The sequence below is a fragment of the Pseudophryne corroboree genome, chromosome 6, assembly GCF_028390025.1.
Source record: "Pseudophryne corroboree isolate aPseCor3 chromosome 6, aPseCor3.hap2, whole genome shotgun sequence".
In the NCBI taxonomy this organism is placed as follows: domain Eukaryota; kingdom Metazoa; phylum Chordata; class Amphibia; order Anura; family Myobatrachidae; genus Pseudophryne; species Pseudophryne corroboree.
In genome coordinates, this window is record NC_086449.1 from 837,614,729 (window position 1) to 837,638,493 (window position 23,765).

At 45.7% G+C, this 23,765-nt stretch overlaps 2 protein-coding genes across 4 annotated transcripts in view; both read right to left on the reverse strand.

Moving 5' to 3' along the window:
• The window catches only part of LOC134933874 (solute carrier organic anion transporter family member 1A2-like), a 279,409-nt gene that overhangs the window by 197,188 nt on the left and 58,456 nt on the right, over positions 1-23,765 (reverse strand). The gene's annotated exons all lie outside the window — the stretch shown is intronic.
• Positions 1-23,765, reverse strand: part of LOC134933872 (solute carrier organic anion transporter family member 1C1-like) — a 112,620-nt gene that overhangs the window by 51,007 nt on the left and 37,848 nt on the right. For all 3 annotated transcript variants that reach the window (XM_063929409.1, XM_063929410.1, XM_063929408.1), the window contains exons 3-8: positions 11,446-11,587; positions 9,279-9,411; positions 9,083-9,189; positions 6,435-6,581; positions 3,924-4,022; positions 3,226-3,441 (exon numbers count right to left, since the gene is read on the reverse strand). In XM_063929409.1, the coding sequence (XP_063785479.1) occupies positions 3,226-3,441; positions 3,924-4,022; positions 6,435-6,581; positions 9,083-9,189; positions 9,279-9,411; positions 11,446-11,587 (844 nt within the window). The remainder of the gene's footprint in view (positions 1-3,225; positions 3,442-3,923; positions 4,023-6,434; positions 6,582-9,082; positions 9,190-9,278; positions 9,412-11,445; positions 11,588-23,765) is intronic.

Here is a 23,765-nt window from a genome sequence, read left to right on the forward strand (position 1 = left end):
TATATTCCAGCAGAAAGACGCAGTAAACTGCAGAACCGCGCAGTGGAAGGAATCTTCGTAGGATACAGTGAATGTAACATAAGCAACAGTGTGACCTTCATGGAGGAACTAAGAAATGAAGTGATGATTCCAGCAGATCGGGATAAAGAAGACAACGTTGACTCTTGTGACACCATCACAACAGATGCTGACCAAGAGGTTGCAATCAGTCTTGAACCAGATACCAAAGGTATGCAGGAGCGCACCACAGATGAAGGCGCTCAACCAGAGAGAACAAAGGCAAGGCCCCAGTGCGTCTCTCATATAAAGCTAGCACCATCAGTATACGTGAGCCCGCATCATGGGAGGAAGTATCTGGCTTACCAGAAAGGGAAGCTGCAAAATGGATAGAAGCAGCAAAAGAAGAAATGAAATCCATGTGTGACAATCAGACATGGACAATAACAGAACTGCCAGCAGGAAGAAAAACCATAGGCAGCAAATGGACGTTCAAAGTCAAATACAACACAGATGGGAAAGTGTAGTGATACAAGGCCGGATTAGTAGCCAAAGGATATTCTCAAAAACATGGAGAAGACTATGATGAGACATTTGCTCCAGTAGTAAAGCACACGACCATAAGGACATTACTTACTGTAGCAGCCGCAAAGGATATGCAAGTGAGACACTTTAATGTACAGACAGTGGGGGTAATTCCAAGTTGATCGCAGCAGGAATTTTGATAGCAATTGGGCAAAACCATGTGCACTGCAGGGGGGGCAGATATAACATGTGCAGAGAGAGTTAGATTTGGGTGGGGTGTGTTCAATCTGAAATCTAAATTGCAGTGTAAAAATAAAGCAGCCAGTATTTACCCTGCACAGAAACAAAATAACCCACCCAAATCTAACTCTCTCTGCACATGTTACATCTGCCTCCCCTGCAGTGCACATGGTTTTGCCCAACTGCTAAAAAATTTCCTGCTGCGATCAACTTGGAATTATCCCCAGTGTTCTTACACGGGGACCTAAAGGAGGATATTTACATGGAACAGCCACCAGGTTTCAAAGACCCTGAAAGACCAGACCAAGTATGCAAGCTCCAGAAGAGTATATATGGTCTGAACAGGGCCGGTTCTGGGGCTTTGCGTGCCCCGGGCGGCAATGGGGTGTGTGGCTTCATACAGGGGGCGTGGTCATTTACGCCCCTGTACAGACTACTGTAGCGCTCTGAAATGTGCCCCCCGCTGCCGCTGGCCGCTGTGAAGCCCTGTGTGGAGAGGTCCTTTAATGTGCGGTGCGCGATGACGTCATCATGCACCGCACAGCAAAGGTCCTCTCCACGAAGGGAAACTCTAGTTTCCCTTCACAGCGGGGCACAGCGGCAGCGGATCTTGCCCTGGTGCGGCGCCCTCCGGATGGCGCTGGTGCCCTCCGGATTGGCGCTGGCGCCCCCGGGCAAAAGTCCTGCTTGCCCGTGGCAAGATCCGCTACTAGGTCTGAAGCAGGCGGCAAGAGTCTGGAACACAAAATAAAATGAAGCACTCATACAGGAAGACTTTGTGAGAAGCGAAGCAGATCCCTGCTTATATGTCATGGAAATAGCTGACAGGTGGATCTACCTGGTAATCTATGTGGACGATCTTGTATGTTTCGAGCAATAAGGGGATAAAGTGGAATTACTGAAGATTCTGAACAAGGAATTAGAAACAAAAGGCCTAGGAAATATAACACACTATTTAGGTATTCAAATAGCGAGAGAAGAAAATGGCGAATTTACCTTAAATCAGAGACAAAAGATACAGGAAGCCATTGAGGAGTTTGGGATGCAAGATGCAAACCGGCAAGTACTCCCATGGAGACCAACTACATAGAGGAAATGTACAATGAAGGTACACCATTACCAGACAATCACCAGTACAGAGAGGCAGTAGGAAAATTGCTGTATGTAGGACATAGACTCCCAGCAAGCAGAAAGTGTAATCTGATTGGATCTGTAGATGCAGATTGGGCTGGAGACTATACCGACAGAAAGTCCACAAGTGGCCACCTAGTTCTACTCAGAGAAGGACTAATCAATTGGACAAGTAGGAAGCAATCATGTGTAACACTTTCCTCCACAGAAGCAGAGTATGTTGCGGCAGCTCAAGCAAGTCAAGAGCTAATATGGCTGAGACAATTGTTAGCTGATTTGGGACAGCAACAAGCAGAACCTACAGAAATCTTTGAAGATAATCAAGGATGTCTCGCATTAGCACTGACAGAACGTGTAAATCCAAGGACCAAGATCATTGATGTAAAGTATCACTTCTTGAAGGATCTATAGGAACAAGGTCTTCACAACTTGGAATATTACCCAACAGAAGAAGTGACTGCAGACATTCTCACCAAGCCATTGGTTGGAGAAAGACATCACAGACTATCTAGAAAGATGGATCTCGTGGATCAAGTCTCACCTGTTGAGAAACAGCATTCAATAGATTCAGACTTGATGTGTTACACAGGAGGGACAGCAGGTGGAGCTGTTGTATATGTGTTATGTGGTTTACAGTCTGTGATGTATGTCTTACCCTAGTTTATTACTGTCTTCTGAAGGTTACATGAAGGAGAGAGATGGAGCATGCTGTGACTGCTGCTCACATATACCTGTCTTGTTCTGACTATCAGTTTGTGTTATGATCCGTTCCAGTTTCAATATATAAACAAGTTATACCACAAAGATCTTTCCAGTGTGTGCCTGCTGATTCAAAGGTAGCTCAGAGGTGAACATGACTGCGCAGGTAAAGTACTCTGTAATGACAACACCTCTCACGCCCAACAGTATCTGATGGGTGGGATTTTTGTGGACTCTTTCCTTTGTGATGTCATATAGAAAAATAATAAGGCCCAATAATCACGAGACTGGAGATCACTAGGAAACAGTGACACTGCTGAGGCATGAGGATGAGAATGGAGATCACTAGGAAACAGTGATAGTGCTGAGGCATGAGGATGAGAATGGAGATCACTAGGATACAGTGATAGTGCTGAGGCATGAGCATGAGAATGGAGATCACTAGGATACAGTGATAATGCTGAGGCATGAGTTGACTATCATGGAGGTCAGAGCAAAGCACCTGCGCATCTTCTGAACAGCCCAGATTTACGCAACAAGAAATCTACAATGTTTCAATGGATTTTATTTTTTTGTATTATAAAGGCCCTTTAAACATTTAAACATAGCCCCCCTCCCCCGCTAACAACTTACCTTTCAGTGTTGTCTTTTTGTGACTTTCCGAGTCTGACTTTTCACTCTCTTTAAACTTCAGTAAGTTGAGGGCATGTTTTGTTCCTTCCTTAGTCATACTCTTGGGCAGGAAGCAGAAAGGGATCCCCGACATTAATGTAACCACTCCGGCCACCAGGAATCCGATCCACCAGGCACCGACCCACCGCGTGTCCTGTGGGGTGATGGTTACACTGTCTAGAAGAGACATTAATTGTGCTCTGCATATTTATTGTACAATGACATCACTGAGCTCTGGAGCAGACGTAGGGGATTACCCAGAACATGCAAATTAACTTGCCATATTAAGAAATGGATAACTCAAATTCAAAAAGTAAAATGTGAAATATGCGCTCGGAGAAGTCCTAATAAACCTGAGAGCACTCTGAAAGATCTTTGAACTTGATTATCAATTACCCGCCTGATCCCAATCTACCAATTGGATGACTGATCCAAGAAATGATGATCCGGAAACATCCTATATGTAACTGAAGACAGAGGGCGCCCTGCTATCATGTTCCCATCTTTTGGGTGTTTTTAGGAAGATAACACAATCACGAACACCAATAAAGAAGGTTTCTATAACCCTTTTCCATAACACTGATATTATTTACACCAACATTTTTACTAACGCTGGCTAAATTTATTAATATTTCATAAATTTTCAAATGAAGACTCACCCAGATCCACAAAGCCAATGTCAACGTATTGTTTAGCACAGAAAGATCCGAGCATGAAGCCCATCATTGGTCCAAATAGCGCCACTGTGTGGAGGCACGCTGCCGAATGGAACAGCCGATTACTCAATGATCCTCGCAAAACATTCATTCACAATATTTCTATATACACAGAATGAAAAATACTTATAACACTAAAGGATGTGTTAGACCAAACCTTGTTTTACTAAAATATATCGTTTTTTTATCTAGCTACTATAGAGACAGATACATGGAAAGGAGAGATCTGAAAGTGATAAAATATTTGTCATACTTTTCCATCATGTGCATTTCCATATGGGCCAGCACTGGCAAATTGTTATTAAAAATTAATGTTCTGTGGTTCAGGCCCCAGCAAATATGCACTTCTAAGACATCATGCATCTATGGTTAGATGGGAAGACATCTGGGCCCAGGAAATGTGATATTCTATGGCTAGATGAGAAGACATCAGACCCCAGGGAATTTGCTGTGCTGTGGTTAGTTGAGAAGATATCATACCCAGGGAATGTGAAGTTCTATGGTTAGATGAGAAGATATCATGTCCCAGGGAATGTGCTGTTCTATGGTTACATGAGAAGACATCAGGCTCCAGGAAATATGCTGTTCTATGGTTACATGAGAAGACATCAGGCTCCAGGAAATATGCTGTTCTATGGCTTGATGAGAAGACATCAGGCCCTAGGGAACGTGCTGTGCTGTGGTTAGTTGAGAAGACATCACGACCCATGGAATGTGTGGTTCCATGGTTAGATGAGAAGACACCATGCCCCAGGGGATATGTTGTTCTATGGTTAGATGGAAATACATCACGTCCCAGGGAATGTGCTGTTCTATGGTTAGAGAAGAAGACATCTTTCCCCAAGGAATGTGATATTCTATGGTTGGATAAGAAGACATCATGCCCCAGTGAATGTGATATTCCATGGTTAGATGAGAGGACATCATGCCCCATGAAATGTGCTGTTCTGTGGTTAGATGAGAAGACCTCATGCCCCATGGAATGTGCTGTTCTATGGTTACATCAGAAGACATCATGCCCCATGGAATGTGCCATTCTATGGTTAGATGAGAAGACATCATGCCTCAGGGAAAGTGCTGCTCTTTGGTTAGATGAGAAGACATGATGCCCCACGGAATGTGCTGTTCTATGGTTAGATGAGACATCATGCCCCAGGAAATTCATTGTTCTATGGTTAGATGAGAAGACATCATGCCCCAGGGAATATGGTTAGATGAGAAGACATTATGCCTCATGGAATGCGCAGTTCTATGGTTACATCAGAAGACATCATGCCCCATGGAATGTGCCGTTCTATGGTTAGATGAGAAGACATCATGCCTCAGGGAAAGTGCTGCTCTTTGGTTAGATGAGAAGACATTATGCCCCACGGAATGTGCTGTTCTATGGTTAGATGAGACCTCATGCCCCAGGAAATGCATTGTTCTATGGTTAGATGAGAAGACATCATGCCCCAGGGAATATGGTTAGATGAGAAGACATTATGCCTCATGGAATGCGCAGTTCTATGGTTACATCAGAAGACATCATGCCCCAGGGAATTTGCTGTGCTGTGGTTAGTTGAGAAGATATCATACCCAGGGAATGTGCTGTTCTATGGTTACATCAGAAGACATCATGCCCCATGGAATGTGCCGTTCTATGGTTAGATGAGAAGACATCATGCCTCAGGGAAAGTGCTGCTCTTTGGTTAGATGAGAAGACATGATGCCCCACGGAATGTGCTGTTCTATGGTTAGATGAGACATCATGCCCCAGGAAATTCATTGTTCTATGGTTAGATGAGAAGACATCATGCCCCAGGGAATATGGTTAGATGAGAAGACATTATGCCTCATGGAATGCGCAGTTCTATGGTTACATCAGAAGACATCATGCCCCATGGAATGTGCCGTTCTATGGTTAGATGAGAAGACATCATGCCTCAGGGAAAGTGCTGCTCTTTGGTTAGATGAGAAGACATTATGCCCCACGGAATGTGCTGTTCTATGGTTAGATGAGACATCATGCCCCAGGAAATGCATTGTTCTATGGTTAGATGAGAAGACATCATGCCCCAGGGAATATGGTTAGATGAGAAGACATTATGCCTCATGGAATGCGCAGTTCTATGGTTACATCAGAAGACATCATGCCCCAGGGTATGTGTGATTTTATGGCTGGACTAGTTACAGCCTGTCAAAATGACAGAAAACATAACCGTAATGTCAGCGCCAGTGTCTGTGCATGCTTGAACAGTGCAACATTTGAATTCCTTCCATAGAGGTGAGGAGCAGCATTAACCTTTTATTGTATAGGATGAGAAGACACCATGGAATTAGCTTTTCTATGGATACATGAGAAGACATCATGCTCCAGGGAATGTGATATTCTATGGTTTAATACCCCAGGGCATATGTTATTAGAAGGTCAGATAAAAAGACGTCATGGTGTGATGGGTCAGTCTGTATTACCTATGTACAGAGGAGTGTTTTCAGGTCCAGAAAAATCATCAATATACGAAATTCCAAGGGGGGTAATAGGACTTTCTCCAACTCCTCGCAGCATATTTCCAATTAAGACATAAATCCACATGTATGATCCACCTTCCTTCATGCACTCTGAAAATACATTGTACTACTATTGTCAGCACAGAAGCTTAGCATATAAGGAAAGATTTCAGATATTTAAAGAAAATCAAAGTAAAGGTTAGCGAGCCCAGTAATCCAATTTGGCATCAACATCTGACTCCTGGCATAGAACCCTCCCCTTACTATTCCTGACTCCTCCTACTTCTTAGTTTATGCTCTTACAATTATAATTAATATTAACAAACAAGGGACAGTTTTCCCTAAGGAGTGAGGGACAGTTTTTCCTAAGAGTACAGGAGCACCTTTCCCTATGAGTACAGATGGTAGCTTTCCATAGCATGGAAGGGCACATTTCTTTAGGAGTACAGGGGGCATCTTGGAGTACCTAACCTGGGGAATGGGAACTAAATAACGGAACTAGATCATTGAAAACTGAAAAAGCTGTTGTTAGTTTGGATTAAACTATCACTACGGATTGAGGCGGCAAGGTCCCTAACTAATCAGAAATCAGATCCCTTAACATGGATGTCTTCCCATAGACTGGTGCACCCTTGTGGAAGCTAGATGGCAAGGCATGCCCTCTTTTACTTCTCCCCTTTGCCTCCATAATTCTAGAGTGGCATGTCTAAAAACCATCTCACCAGAAACCTCTCTAAAAACTCCCTCCTTAATACTCTCCAATCTGGCTTCCACCTTCTTTGCTCTACTGAAACTGATTTGACCAAAGTTACCAACGATCTTCTCTTGGCCAATTCCAGGGGCCACGTCTCCCTGCTTATCCTCCTGCGGCCTTTGATACCATGGATCATGATCTCATACTGTGCATAATTCAGACCATAGAGGTTCTGACATCATCATTTCATGGTTCAACTCCTACCTCGCCAACCACTCCTCTGTTTCTGACAATGCCTCCCCCCCCCCATCCATTTTTCTTGTAGAAGTCCCGTGTTCTGTCCTTGGTCCTGCTACTCTTGTCTCTGCACACCTCCTCCCTACATGAATTATTGGTTCCTTTGGCCTCCAGTATCTCCTCTCCTGACCTCTCACCATTACTCCTCACTCTGGTGTCCTGCTGCCTCTCCACCATCTTCACCTGGATGTTCACATGCTTTCTTAAACTTAACATTTCCAAAACTACTGTATACTCATTGTCTTCCCTCAATAACTAGTCTCCTACCCTCCTGTCCTCTCTATCATTGTCAAGAACACCACTATCTCTTCTGTTCTCCAACTCCGCTGCCCGGTTATCATTCTTGTCTCCTCCCACTCCAGCTGATTGGCTGGTACTTTATCTTTCTCCAAACTGCCATGTTACAGGTTGTGTTTGAAAAATGTCTGGAGCTGGTTGGTGGGTATTTTATCACTCTCCACTTCATCACTTTTCAAGGATTAATACATCTAGTCCCCTTTATCTCCCAGGATGCCACAAAAGCTATTGTCCACTCAATAATTCCTCATCTCGATAATATACTGCTAGACTCCTCTCTCCAACTCCACTGTTCCCTACATCTCCAACCTCAACTCCTGTCCTCTCTGGCCAGCCAATGATTGTCACCTGTCCTCCCCTCTGGTAACGACACCTCACTCCCAAATCCAAGATTTCTCCTGTGCTGCCCCTCACCACTGGAACGATCTCCTTCATTCTATTAGACTGCCTCCCCAGCCGGTACAGCAGCAAACGGACATGGAAAACCCTCCTGATCATAAAAGCATACCAGTCCTCCGCCTAACCATTTCACCAAGTACAGTAGTTTGCCTCACCCTCTTTCACCCTTCATCTCTCCCACTCTTGCTTCTTGCCCTCACACCCATGTGTCAAAAGTTTGTCTCCCCCATTCCCTTTAAATTTTAATCTATAATGAGCAGGGCCTTCCTTCCTCTTGTTCTATTACCTATAACTCTTGCTCACCAGCTACATCTGCACCTCCTCAGGATCTCTGCCCCTTGATTCCACACCTTCATTGTATTTGCACCTCTTCCAGTGGCTCTAAACCTGTTTGTTGCGCCCACACTAATGGGTGTGCACTCCACTATGCATCCAGGCTGTCGGTAGCTGTGCTGAGAGCTGTAGTATTATTGCTGTGTTACATGTACTGTCTTGTTGTTTGCCCTCCGTACCGCGCTGTGGACCACATACGGTGCCCTATAAATAGAGGTTAATAAGAAGAATAGGACTGGTAATGTTGTTGATGATGATGATTATTTAGGGGGTATGAAGACGTATTGAGCAATACATTGGGCATCAAGGGTAACCGCTCTGATCTAAACTGTACAACATGTATTTATTGCTGTCTCACGCTGCTCATATCACAAGCCGCAGTCCTGGCGCAATCACCCGCTGCGTTCTATATTATTTCGCTATTCTCCTGGAGCTCCTGATATGTAGCGAGGTCACCTAAGTCAGGGGTGCCATTGCTGGTTATGGTGGGACAGAGAAAATAAAGGAATAAGAATGCCATTGCCCCTTGTGTCCCGGCCCCCTCCCAGTGATGTCTATAAAGAAATGCAGTCAGGTCGGATGCAGTTTGTACCTGGTTTAATGACCTCAGAAACTGTCACGTTGGCCAAACAGGGTGAAGAACTGAAGGTGGAATTATCATGTGAACTTCTGTGTGTCCTCGCCGACTCATATCTGTAACTGTAGAGACAACCACGCATTGAGATTATCACAGACGAGTAAAACCGATGAATGAAATTATATGGAAATGCAGCAATGGCATTACGTACGGCCCCATGAAGAAGTGCGGCATAGCGGTGAGGAAACTTCCCAGAGCCATCACAATGCAACCGGCTGCAATAAGGCGCGGCCTGTGGAATCTCGCCCCAAAATAGCTAACAAGAGCGATCATCAGTAAATTACCTGCGCAGATAAAGTGTGAGAGATGGTCAGAGGCAGGTGGTAATATGTGACAATCAGAGGTAGGTGGTAATATGTGACAATCAGAGGCAGGTGGTAATATGTGACAGTCAGAGGCAGGTGGTAATATGTGACAGTCAGAGGCAGGTGGTAATATGTGACAGTCAGAGGCAGGTGGTAATATGTGATGGTCAGAGGCAGGTGGTAATATGTAACAATCAGAGGTAGGTGGTAATATGTGACAGTCAGAGGTAGGTGGTAATATGTGATGGTCAGAGGCAGGTGGTAATATGTGACAATCAGAGGTAGGTGGTAATATGTGACAGTCAGAGGTAGGTGGTAATATGTGATGGTCAGAGGCAGGTGGTAATATGTGACAATCAGAGGTAGGTGGTAATATGTGACAGTCAGAGGTAGGTGGTAATATGTGACAGTCAGAGGCATGTGGTAATATGTGATGGTCAGAGGCAGGTGGTAATGTGTGACGGTCAGAGGCAGGTGGTAATGTGTGACGGTCAGAGGCAGGTGGTAATGTGTGACAGTCAGAGGCAGGCGGTAATGTGTGACAGTCAGAGGTAGGTGGTAATGTGTGACGGTCAGAGGCAGGTGGTAATATGTGACGGTCAGAGGCAGGTGGTAATGTGTGACGGTCAGAGGTAGGTGGTAATGTGTGACGGTCAGAGATAGGTGGTAATATGTGACGGTCAGAGGTAGGTGGTAATGTGTGATGGTCAGAGGTAGGTGGTAATATGTGACAGTCAGAGGCAGGTGGTAATATGTGACAATCAGAGGCAGGTGGTAATGTGTGACAGTCAGAGGCAGGTGGTAAAACGTGACGGTCAGAGGCATGTGGTAATGTGTGACAGTCAGAGGCAGGTGGTAATATGTGACAGTCAGAGTCAGGTGGTAATATGTGACGGTCAGAGGCAGGTGGTAATATGTGACAGTCAGAGGCAGGTGGTACTATGTGACGGTCAGAGGTAGGTGGTAATATGTGACAGTCAGAGGCAGGTGGTAAAACGTGACGGTCAGAGGTAGGTGGTAATGTGTGACAATCAGAGGTAGGTGGTAATATGTGACAGTCAGAGGCAGGTGGTAATATGTGACAGTCAGAGGCAGGTGGTAATATGTGACAGTCAGAGGCAGGTGGTAATATGTGACAGTCAGAGGCAGGTGGTAATATGTAACAATCAGAGGTAGGTGGTAATATGTGACAGTCAGAGGTAGGTGGTAATATGTGATGGTCAGAGGCAGGTGGTAATATGTGACAGTCAGAGGCAGGTGGTACTATGTGACAGTCAGAGGCAGGTGGTAATATGTGATGGTCAGAGGTAGGTGGTAATATGTGATGGTCAAAGGCAGGTGGTAATATGTGACAGTCAGAGGCAGGTGGTAATATGTGACAGTCAGAGGCAGGTGGTACTATGTGACAGTCAGAGGCAGGTGGTAATATGTGATGGTCAGAGGCAGGTGGTAATATGTGACAGTCAGAGGCAGGTGGTAATATGTGACAGTCAGAGGCAGGTGGTACTATGTGACAGTCAGAGGCAGGTGGTACTATGTGACAGTCAGAGGCAGGTGGTAATATGTGACGGTCAGAGGCAGGTGGTAATATGTGACGGTCAGAGGCAGGTGGTAATATGTGACGGTCAGAGGCAGGTGGTAATATGTGACAGTCAGAGGCAGGTGGTAATATGTGACGGTCAGAGGCAGGTGGTAATATGTGACAGTCAGAGGCAGGTGGTAATATGTGACGGTCAGAGGCAGGTGGTAATATGTGACGGTCAGAGGCAGGTGGTAATATGTGACGGTCAGAGGCAGGTGGTAATATGTGACGGTCAGAGGCAGGTGGTAATATGTGACGGTCAGAGGCAGGTGGTAATATGTGACGGTCAGAGGCAGGTGGTAATATGTGACGGTCAGAGGCAGGTGGTAATATGTGACGGTCAGAGGCAGGTGGTAATATGTGACAGTCAGAGGCAGGTGGTACTATGTGACAGTCAGAGGCAGGTGGTAATATGTGGATAATATATTTACCAAGCTCGAAGCATCCATCCACCAATCCCACTGTGGAGGAGGAGATGTCGAAGCGTCTCTCGATCTGCGTTATGGAGCTTTTCATGTAACTTCCGGAAAGACCTTTTGCAAAGTAAGTGAAGCACAGAGACACCAGGAACAGCTGCAGAGTGGAGAGAAGACGTTTCCTTATTATTACACTGGAGGGGAATCATTTTGCCTGTAAAGGTCGGATCACTGGTGGTCATTCCGAGTTGTTCGCTCGCTAGCTGCTTTTAGCAGCATTGCACACGCTAAGCCGCCGCCTACTGGGAGTGAATCTTAGCTTATCAAATTTGCGAACGAAAGATTCGCAATATTGCGAAAAGACTTCTCTGTGCAGTTTCTGAGTAGCTCGAGACTTACTCTTCCAGTGCGATCAGTTGAGTGCTTGTCGTTCCTGGTTTGACGTCACAAACACACCCAGCGTTCGCCCAGACACTCCTCCTTTTTCCCAGAAACGGCAGCGTTTTTTCACACACTCCTATAAAACGGCCTATTTCCTCCCAGAAACACCCACTTCCTGTCAATCACATTACGATCACCAGAACAAAGAAAAAACCTTGTAATGCCGTGAGTAAAATACCTAATTGCATAGCAAATTTACTTGGCGCAGTCGCAGTGCGAACATTGCGCATGCGCATTAGCGACAAATCGCTCCGGTGCAAAAAAAAATTAACGAGCTATCAACTCGGAATGAGGGCCACTATGTGCAGTGGTATTTTAGTATCCTGCACCAGACTTGACATATAATTGATACTTTCAATTCGTAAAAAAACAGCCACTAAAAATGAATCCCATAGGTGCTGGAGGTGCCCCAACAATCCAAACCTTAACCTGCTCATATCTACTTATCGGCATCTGCTATTTTGGAGCGCTCTTTTATATTTGTATATGTGATGATTAAATTGAGATGATTGTTAATTGTAAAACGTAACTTTTAATCAGAGTCGGCCATAGGTAAAGGCAAACTAGGCAATTGCCTAGGGCATTTGATATGCCTAGGGGCATCAGCAGCTTCTGCTGATTAAAATGATATGCGGCATGCCTATATTCTGTGTGTAGCATTTCATATGCAGATACAGCCACAGTCTCACACAGTATATAGGCATGATGCATATCAGTTTAATCAGCAGAAGCTGCTTGTGCATCCTAGCCACATAGCAGTGCAAATAAGATGCATTATCATTAAAAAAAGGTGCCCAACGTTAGCATTGATGCAATATATGTGAGGACACATCTGTATCCAAGCAGAGGTCACAGTGTTAGTGGCAGTGTGAGTGCTGTGTGCATGTGAGTGGGTTGGTTGTGCAGTAGTGTTCAGAATATGTGTAAGAAGCATTATGTGTGCCATGTAAAAATGCATTAATAATGTGCAACATATGTGTAAGGGGCACTATGTGTGTCATTATGTGTATAAGGGCATTAATAATGTGCGGCATATGTGCAACAGGGTACTACTGTATGTGTGTCATTATGTGTATAGGGGCACTAATAATGTGCAGCAAATGTGTAGGGGGCACTATGTGTGTCATTATGTGTATAAGAGCATTAATAATGTGCGGCATATGTGTAACAGGGTACTATTGTATGCGTGTCATTATGTGTATAGGGGCACTAATAATGTGCAGCAAATGTGTAGGGAGCACTATGTGTCATTATGTGTATAAGAGCATTAATAATGTGCAGCAAATGTGTAGGGAGCACTATGTGTGTCATTATGTGTATAAGGGCATTAATAATGTGCAGCATATATGTAAGGGACATTATGTGTAAAAAGGGCATTAATAAAGGATGTCATAATGTGTAAGGCGCATTATGTTTGTAAGGACATTAATAATGAGTCTCATATTTGTAAGGGGCATTACTGTGTGGAATTATGGCCCTCATTCCGAGTCGTTCACTCGGTAAATTTCTTCGCATCGCATTGATTTTCCGCTTAGTGCGCATGCGCAATATCCGCACTGCGACTGCGCCAAGTAATTTTGCTATGAAGATAGTATTTTTTCTCACGGCTTTTTCTTCGCTCCGGCGATCGTAGTGTGATTGACAGGAAATGGGTGTTACTGGGCGGAAACAGGCCGTTTTAAGGGCGTGTGGGAAAAAACGCTACAGTTTCCGGAAAAAACGCGGGAGTGGCTGGAGAAACGGGGGAGTGTCTGGGCGAACGCTGGGTGTGTTTGTGACGTCAAACCAGGAACGACAAGCACAGAACTGATCGCAGATGCCGAGTAAGTCAGAAGCTACTCTTAAACTGCTAAGAAGTTTGTAATCACAATATTGCGAATACATCGTTCGCAATTTTAAGAAGCTAGGATTCACTCCCAGTAGGCGGCGGCTTAGCGTGTGCAATACTGCTAAAATCGCCTTGCGAGCGAACAACTTGGAATGACCTCCTATGTGCATAAATGCATTACTAATGTGTGGCATTACGTGTATAAGGTGCTCTACTATGTGGCGTTGCGTATAGAAAAGGCACTACTGTGTCATCTAATGTGAATAAAGAGCAATAGGGTGTGGTGTAATGTGAATAAGGAGCAATTCAGTGTGGTTTAATGTGAATAAGGGGCTCTACTGTGAGGCGTAACGTTTATAAGGTAAAGTGATACTACTGTGGGATGTAATATGAATTATGGACACTATTGCATGATCAAATGTGAATGAAGTTGCAGTACTGTGTGGCGTAATTGTAATTGGGGTTACTATTGTGTGGCCATGCCCCCTTGCCAGCAAAAACACACCCCTTTTTGGGCTGTTCCCAAAATATAAGGGGTACAAACACCAAAATAAGGACTGCTATGGGTGAGGGGTGATGGTGCTGGGAAAGAGGTGTCAGGTCAGAGGCAGAACCAGCGGTGGTGCTAGGGGGCACCAGCCAAAATCTTGCCTAGGACATCCTATTGGTTAGGGCCGGCTCTGCTTTTAATATTCTTACTTAAGATAATATTAGTAATTGTGATTTGTGTGACTGTGTAAATAATTCCATGTATGTTACCCCCTCCTTATTCTAAATATATATTAAAGGACAATGGCCCTCATTCCGAGTTGTTCGCTCGCTAGCTGCTTGTAGCAGCATTGCACACGCTAAGCCGCCGCCTACTGGGAGTGAATCTTAGCTTATCAAAATTGCCAACGAAAGATTAGCAGAATTGCGAATAGACACTTCTTAGCAGTTTCTGAGTAACTCCAGACTTACTCGGCATCTGCGATCAGTTTAGTGCTTGTCGTTCCTGGTTTGACGTCACAAACACACCCAGTGTTCGGCCAGACACTCCTCCTTTTTCCCAGAAACGGCAGCGTTTTTTCACACACTCCCATAAAACGGCCAGTTTCCGCCCAGTAACACCCATTTCCTGTCAATCACATTACGATCACCAGAACGAAGAAAAAACCTCGTAATGCCGTGAGTAAAATACCTAACTGCATAGCAAATTTACTTGGCGCAGTCGCACTGCGGACATTGCGCAGGCGCATTAGCGACTAATCGATCCGTTGCGAAAAACAAATAATGAGCGAACAACTCGGAATGACCCCCAATATTTGTCTCTGCTGATGTTTTTGTATGAATGACATTTTTACTTAAATCCAATGTATGGATAATTAATACCTGAGTCGTACAGCTTAGATCAAAGTATCATAAGTAGTTAATTCAGGGCACAGTTATTCTCCTATTATTATAGCAGAGATATGTTATTATCGCCGCTCTAGTATACGAAACATTTCCATACAAGATTATAGGTTTGTTATCGGTTTTCAACCTTATTTATAATTATTTCATAAAACCTTCACCAATCAACACCTGTAACTATATCCTGACTGTAAGAAGAATATTACATAGCTGTCATAGACACACTCCTATATACTATTACACATGGGCCCTCATTCCGAGTTGTTCGCTCGCTAGCTACTTTTAGCAGCATTGCACACGCTAAGCCGCCGCCTACTGGGAGTGAATCTTAGCTTAGCAGAAGTGCGAACGAAAGATTCTCAAAATTGCGAATAGACACTTCTTAGCAGTTTCTGAGTAGCTCCAGACTTACTCGGCATCTGCGATCAGTTCAGTGCTTGTCCTTCCTGGTTTGACGTCACAAACACACCCAGCGTTCTCCCAGACACTCCCCCGTTTCTTCAGCCACTCCCGCGTTTTTCCCAGGAACGGTAGCGTTTTTTCGCACACACCCATAAAACGGCCAGTTTCCGCCCAGAAACACCCACTTCCTGTCAATCACACTACGATCAGCAGAACGAAGAAAAATACTCGTAATGCCGTGAGTAAAATACCTAACTGCATAGCAAATTTACTTGGCGCAGTCGCAGTGCGAACATTGCGCATGCGCAGTTAGCGGAAAATCGTTGCGATGCGAAAAAAATTACTGAGTGAACAACTCGGAATGACCATCATTGTACAATCAGACAGTCATCAATAGAAACCTGAGTCAGTAACCCAGGCAGTGGTTCCCTGCTCTGCACAACAAGGAAGTGGATCACTCTCTTACAGCAGATGGTCTTTAGGATTCTAAGGGGCCTACAGTATTTATCACCATCCGCATCCAGGATGCGGACGACAGGGAATAAAATCACCCCAACTCACACTGCGATAATTGATTAGATCACAGGGATGTATCAATTATAGCGTGCAGGGACAGAGCTTGCGGTCAAGCTCTGTCCCTGCGATGCCTCTTCGCAGCATCATCGGGGTATATTTCATAAAAAATACCCCAATGTCCTGCTGCGCATGCGCCGCCCCCGCCACCCCCGCATCGACTCGCCCCATTGTGACTACCCCCGCGCACAGCGGACCCCCCCAGAAGAGCAATATACTCACCTGTCCAGGGAGCTGGTCTGCGCTGCTTCAGGAGGCTGCTGGTCGCCGGGTCCTTCTCCTGCGCTGTGACCCCCGGTGCTGTAAAGTGCACTGCCGCGTTGCAGAGTCACTTTACTGCACCGGGGTCACAGTGCAGCATATGGGAGACCCGGCGCCTGACATCGCTCACCGGAGCAGCAGACACCAGCTCCCTGGACAGGTGAGTATGTTTTTGTTTTTTTCGTTTTTACACTGTGATCGGCTTGTGGGTCCATCGAATACACGGAGCTGATCACTGGAGCCGGGTCCCCGCACAGCTTTCTCTGCCAGGGGCAACTGCCTCATTATCGCAATGCTGCCCTGTGATTTCGCCAGTCTGAGCTGTTATCATCACAGGGCACACTGCCGTATTTTTTCATATTTTTCTTTAGTAAATTTGGCCACATCACATTTCCCATTATAAGTATGGGGGGGGGGGGGGGGTGCGATGTGGGTTACTAAAAAGCAGTGAATTAAAGGGTTTGGAGCAGTTTTTTATGAAATACATTCAGCTGATACTAAAATAATGTGAAAAGGATGAGGAAACATAGTAACAATAATGTTAATAAATAACCCCCTAAATCAGTATTTGACAGGATACATTATCGCTTTCGCTGGATACCTCATAATAACGCATACGGTTTGTGCATTCCAGTTAAACAGAGAGAAAGTATTACCCCTAATTATTCTGCACCTTTTAATGCAATCAGTAAATGCAGCTGGTTACATTACTTGATATATTGTGTTAGATGGGGTACCCCTCATCCAGGAGTGACAACAGAAAGAGTGCAGTGTAAAATTGTAACTAATCTAGTATTTACATCGTGGTATCACAGGGACACATTATGATCACTATGTTCCTGATATTCATTAATTATGTCCGATTCATAATATGTTCCTTTGTTCCAACCAACTTATATGTATTATATAAGCGTACTGAACAATTTGGATTAATCACAATGAATATTTTACCCTGTTCAAAAAGAAATGGTTCATATAAATTGACATTAGTCATATAATCACGTTTATTCAGCTTATATACATTAAATACTAATTTTATTTTAGGCTTAATTTACCATAAGGGGTTACTAGGATTAATTGGTAAACTTGCTGCATGCACAGCTACAGAGAAATTGCCCAACACAGTCCACCCAGCAATCAGCAACAGGTGAAAAAATCACCTAATTAGTATATTGAAAGCAGATTGGGGACTGAAGCTTAAAACCACAGGTTCTCAAACTCGGTCCTCAGGACCCCACACGGTGCATGTTTTGCAGGTCTCCTCACAGAATCACAAGTGAAATAATTAACTCCACCTGTGGACCTTTTAAAATGTGTCAGTGAGTAATTAATACATCTGTGCACCTGCTGGGTTACCTGCACAACATGGACTGTGTGGGCCCCTGAGGACCGAGTTTGAGAACCTCTTGCTTAAAACAATGGACAGCTAACATCATGTCAAGCTAACTGGTGACCAAGCCTGCATGGGCAAATGTACTTTCATTGAAGGAGGAAGACGCGTCCAGCAGTTTCTAACCGCTACTTTCAGCACGGTAACCCATATGACCACCTTCACTTTTCTTCCTTCCCAATGCTCACACGTTCCCTGTTGGCACATTTGGACCTTGCAATGCCATTGGTATCAAGGTCCACCCAACACCATATACAGGGAAACGCAGTGGCGCTGTATCTGTGTTTCTATCAGCATGGCAAAAATCCATACTCTCACCCGTTATCCGCCCCAATGATGATGGCGTGAAGCAGATGAGGATGACTGCTATACATGCTGTACTACCTCCTAAATCAGAATAATAAATCTTAAACATATCTCACAGTATTGAAATTATGCACAATTCTTTTACATGCCTGTATACCAGACACTTTTTTCTTATGGCAATGGGAGGTGAGCAACGGAAACAGTTGCAGTGAAGATAAGTTGTAATTGTTTACTGCACTCTTTCTGTTGTCACACCTGGATAAAGGGTACCTCATTTAACATAATATCAAGTAATGAAACCTGGGTACAGTCGATACAAATAAGATTCTATATATCAGGCACATTTTATTGAATTGCCAACACCACAATGTATATCTGGTACAATCTGCTTTGTGTTTGCATTTGTTGATTGCTCTCTTTACAAAAATTGGATATAATTGGCAGATTTTTGGATGAACTCCTGGAATTGCCTGAGATTTTGTGCACCCCAGCATGATGGAATATGTACATTGTGAGTGCTATCACATATCTTTGGGGGGGGGGGGGGAGGTGTGTGTGTGTGTGTGTGTGTGTGTGTGTGTGTTTTCAAGTCATGTTACCAGTATAGTTTGGGGGGGTTAATCCCCATCCTGTCTCTTGCATAGACTTCCCCCTCCCTTTCAAGCATCTAAAGCAGAGGTTCTCAAACTCTGTCCTCAGGACCCCACACAGTGCATGTTTTGCAGGTAACCCAGCAGGTGCACAGGTGTATTAATTACTCACTGACACATTTTAAAAGGTCTACAGGTGGAGCTAATTATTTCACTTGTGATTCTGTGAGGAGACCTGTAAAACATGCACCGTGTGGGCCCCTGAGGACCGAGTTTGAGAACCTCTGATCTAAAGTATATTGTCATTGATATAAGCATCTTGCACGGGGAGAGTTCCAGGTTTAATTCCTGGAGCTATTCAATTACTGTACTTAGCCTTTTCCTTGACCGGTAAAACCTCTGGTAAACTGCAGAATCTAATGGGTTTCTCTGCACCCTAAATCCTGGATTAGCGTGTGGGGCTCCAGCAGCTACTGTAACCGGCAGCACAGACAATTAGTTGGATATATCTCTTCCTAATACACCTTAGTTTATCTATTTCTCCGCTGGAAGCTGTGTAGCTCTGTGACCGGATGGACCTCGCTGCGCCAGGCGATCACAGACTTGTTTGATCGCACTGGAGTTGGGCCTATAGGGGATTCCCACTTACCGTCAGTAACCGCATGTTACTAACACCACCCACTGCGCAGTGGGAAGGTACTTTGCTGCCACCATCAGGTTCCTTTGATCGGCACCTGGAACCAATTCTGCTGCATATGCGCAGACAAGCTGTGGCCAAACCTCCTGGTTGTGTTGGCTGGTTCCCACTGGTCACTCACCATGGAACAGACCCTGTAAGGTAGCTGGCAGAGTGGAGCTTAGACACTGGGCTCAACCCGGAACAGCCGGAGAAGAGAATTAAGTTTGGCGCAATCCTGTTGTCACAGAATACAAAGGCAGTCGTCTTGAAAGCAAGATGTTTATTGCTCAAAAAGTCTTCAGATAGACTCCTCCCTTGCAGATATTGGGGGAATACAGCATACAGATGTTCACAGCTGTACATCTCTTCTCGATGTCACAGAAGATATACATAAAACATGGCTGGCAGGCCTTCTTCTATCCTAATCCAATGCACAACACCACAGGGGTTAGTCCTGCCCTGTTATTTTTACCCAATCAAGTTAAGTGCGTGTGTCTGGCCTGCACAAGGCATGCTCACCTTTACCATTGTTCCTAATGGACAATGGGGAGTTTTCACTCCTCTGTGCCGGAGCCCACCTGCCAGTCGCCGCCCAGGGGAAAAAGTTCCCTCCAAAACGGACTTCCAGGATTCAGCTAAGACTCAGTGGATTCCAAACTTTTTTGACTCGCGGCGCCCTAGAATATCAATTTTTTTTTCACGGCACCCCTAGGCCAAAAATTTCTTATTGAGAACTTTAGAAAGAAATATTACATTAAATAGATCACGTTTATATGTCATCCTTAGGGTCAGCTGTGTGGTGAGGGACAAGATTTGCTTCTGTTTGGCCACATATGTTATGACTGGCAGCCACCAGCACTGGTTTTGCCTATTATATTGACCATGAATAATTTGAATTGGTCCTAGACCACCAACCCATGTCACCCCTGCAAGTGTCCCGAGGCACCCCGGGGAGCCACCGCACACAGATTGGGAACCTCTGAGCTAAGTGACCAAGCCTGAATCACAGCTTCAAAGATGGGCAACCAAGGTCGCCAGGCAGGGTTTCTTGGCCATGGAGTGGAAGCTCTTTGGAGCTCCCTGGAACCACTTAGCTGGCCATGTTATGCAGCTTTCCCTCTACCTTCTCATGCCCTTTCTCAGGGATGAGGCTGCCGGAGAGGTCTGCGGGGACCCAGCAGCCCACAGAGAGCCCCGGATTTTCCCCTAGACCACCAGGGAGAGTAGGTGCATTTTCAATTAAATACATTCTTTTAAAATAAATTTGACATTGTAAATAGATCCTCTGAGCCTGTGCACACCATCAGGCTTTACCCAGCGTAGCACTGCAGATCCGGAACCTGTATGACAGTGTACTCCATCGCCTGCGTATCAGTGTACTCCATCACCTGCGTATCACAGTGTACTCCATCACCTGCGTATCACAGTGTACTCCATCACCTGCGTATCACAGTGTACTCCATCACCTGCGTATAACAGTGTACTCCATCACCTGCGTATCACAGTGTACTCCATCACCTGCGTATCACAGTGTACTCCATCACCTGCGTATCACAGTGTACTCCATCACCTGCGTATCACAGTGTACTCCATCACCTGCGTATCACAGTGTACTCCATCGCCTGCGTGTCACAGTGTACTCCATCACCTGCGTATCACAGTGTACTCCATCGCCTGCGTATCACAGTGTACTCCATCGCCTGCGTATCACAGTGTACTCCATCACCTGCGTATCACAGTGTACTCCATCACCTGCGTATCACAGTGTACTCCATCACCTGCGTATCACAGTGTACTCCATCACCTGCGTATAACAGTGTACTCCATCACCTGCGTATCACAGTGTACTCCATCACCTGCGTATCACAGTGTACTCCATCACCTGCGTATCACAGTGTACTCCATCACCTGCGTATCACAGTGTACTCCATCACCTGCGTATCACAGTGTACTCCATCGCCTGCGTGTCACAGTGTACTCCATCACCTGCGTATCACAGTGTACTCCATCACCTGCGTATCACAGTGTACTCCATCACCTGCGTATCACAGTGTACTCCATCACCTGCGTATCACAGTGTACTCCATCACCTGCGTATCACAGTGTACTCCATCACCTGCGTATCACAGTGTACTCCATCACCTGCGTATCACAGTGTACTCCATCACCTGCGTATCACAGTGTACTCCATCACCTGCGTATCACAGTGTACTCCATCACCTGCGTATCACAGTGTACTCCATCACCTGCGTATCACAGTGTACTCCATCACCTGCGTATCACAGTGTACTCCATCACCTGCGTATCACAGTGTACTCCATCGCCTGCGTATCACAGTGTACTCCATCACCTGCGTATCACAGTGTACTCCATCACCTACGTATCACAGTGTACTCCATCACCTGCGTATCACAGTGTACTCCATCACCTGCGTATCACAGTGTACTCCATCACCTGCGTGTCACAGTGTACTCCATCACCTGCGTGTCACAGTGTACTCCATCACCTGCGTGTCACAGTGTACTCCATCACCTGCGTGTCACAGTGTACTCCATCACCTGCGTATCACAGTGTACTCCATCACCTGCGTGTCACAGTGTACTCCATCGCCTGCGTGTCACAGTGTACTCCATCGCCTGCGTGTCACAGTGTACTCCATCGCCTGCGTATCACAGTGTACTCCATCACCTGCGTATCACAGTGTACTCCATCACCTGCGTATCACAGTGTACTCCATCACCTGCGTGTCACAGTGTACTCCATCACCTGCGTATCACAGTGTACCCCATCACCTGCGTATCACAGTGTACTCCATCACCTGCGTATCACAGTGTACTCCATCACCTGCGTGTCACAGTGTACTCCATCGCCTGCGTATCACAGTGTACTCCATCACCTGCGTATCACAGTGTACTCCATCACCTGCGTATCACAGTGTACTCCATCACCTGCGTATCACAGTGTACTCCATCACCTGCGTGTCACAGTGTACTCCATCACCTGCGTATCACAGTGTACTCCATCACCTGCGTGTCACAGTGTACTCCATCACCTGCGTATCACAGTGTACTCCATCACCTGCGTATCACAGTGTACTCCATCACCTGCGTATCACAGTGTACTCCATCACCTGCGTATCACAGTGTACTCCATCACCTGCGTATCACAGTGTACTCCATCACCTGCGTATCACAGTGTACTCCATCACCTGCGTATCACAGTGTACTCCATCACCTGCGTATCACAGTGTACTCCATCACCTGCGTATCACAGTGTACTCCATCACCTGCGTATCACAGTGTACTCCATCACCTGCGTATCACAGTGTACTCCATCGCCTGCGTATCACAGTGTACTCCATCGCCTGCGTGTCACAGTGTACTCCATCACCTGCGTATCACAGTGTACTCCATCACCTGCGTATCACAGTGTACTCCATCACCTGCGTATCACAGTGTACTCCATCGCCTGCGTATCACAGTGTACTCCATCACCTGCGTATCACAGTGTACTCCATCACCTGCGTATCACAGTGTACTCCATCACCTGCGTATCACAGTGTACTCCATCACCTGCGTATCACAGTGTACTCCATCACCTGCGTATCACAGTGTACTCCATCACCTGCGTGTCACAGTGTACTCCATCACCTGCGTGTCACAGTGTACTCCATCACCTGCGTATCACAGTGTACTCCATCACCTGCGTATCACAGTGTACTCCATCACCTGCGTGTCACAGTGTACTCCATCACCTGCGTATCACAGTGTACTCCATCACCTGCGTATCACAGTGTACTCCATCACCTGCGTATCACAGTGTACTCCATCACCTGCGTATCACAGTGTACTCCATCAACTACGTATCACAGTGTACTCCATCACCTGCGTGTCACAGTGTACTCCATCACCTGCGTATCACAGTGTACTCCATCACCTGCGTGTCACAGTGTACTCCATCACCTGCGTATCACAGTGTACTCCATCACCTGCGTATCACAGTGTACTCCATCACCTGCGTATCACAGTGTACTCCATCACCTGCGTATCACAGTGTACTCCATCACCTGCGTATCACAGTGTACTCCATCACCTGCGTATCACAGTGTACTCCATCACCTGCGTGTCACAGTGTACTCCATCACCTGCGTATCACAGTGTACTCCATCACCTGCGTATCACAGTGTACTCCATCACCTGCGTATCACAGTGTACTCCATCACCTGCGTATCACAGTGTACTCCATCACCTGCGTATCACAGTGTACTCCAACTGCTTTCCTGGCTCAGTCCTGCACGGACGTTTAAACCACATGTAGCTTTTATTTAAAAAATTTCTGTATTTGTTTTTATTCTGTGCTGAGCGCCCAGCGCTGCGTTTCACTAATATTGTTAGGCGCCGGGGTCCGCTCGTCGGTGCGGCCCGGCGCCTAGCAACCAGGGACGCCGGGCGCGTACAACCGCCGGCTCCCTGG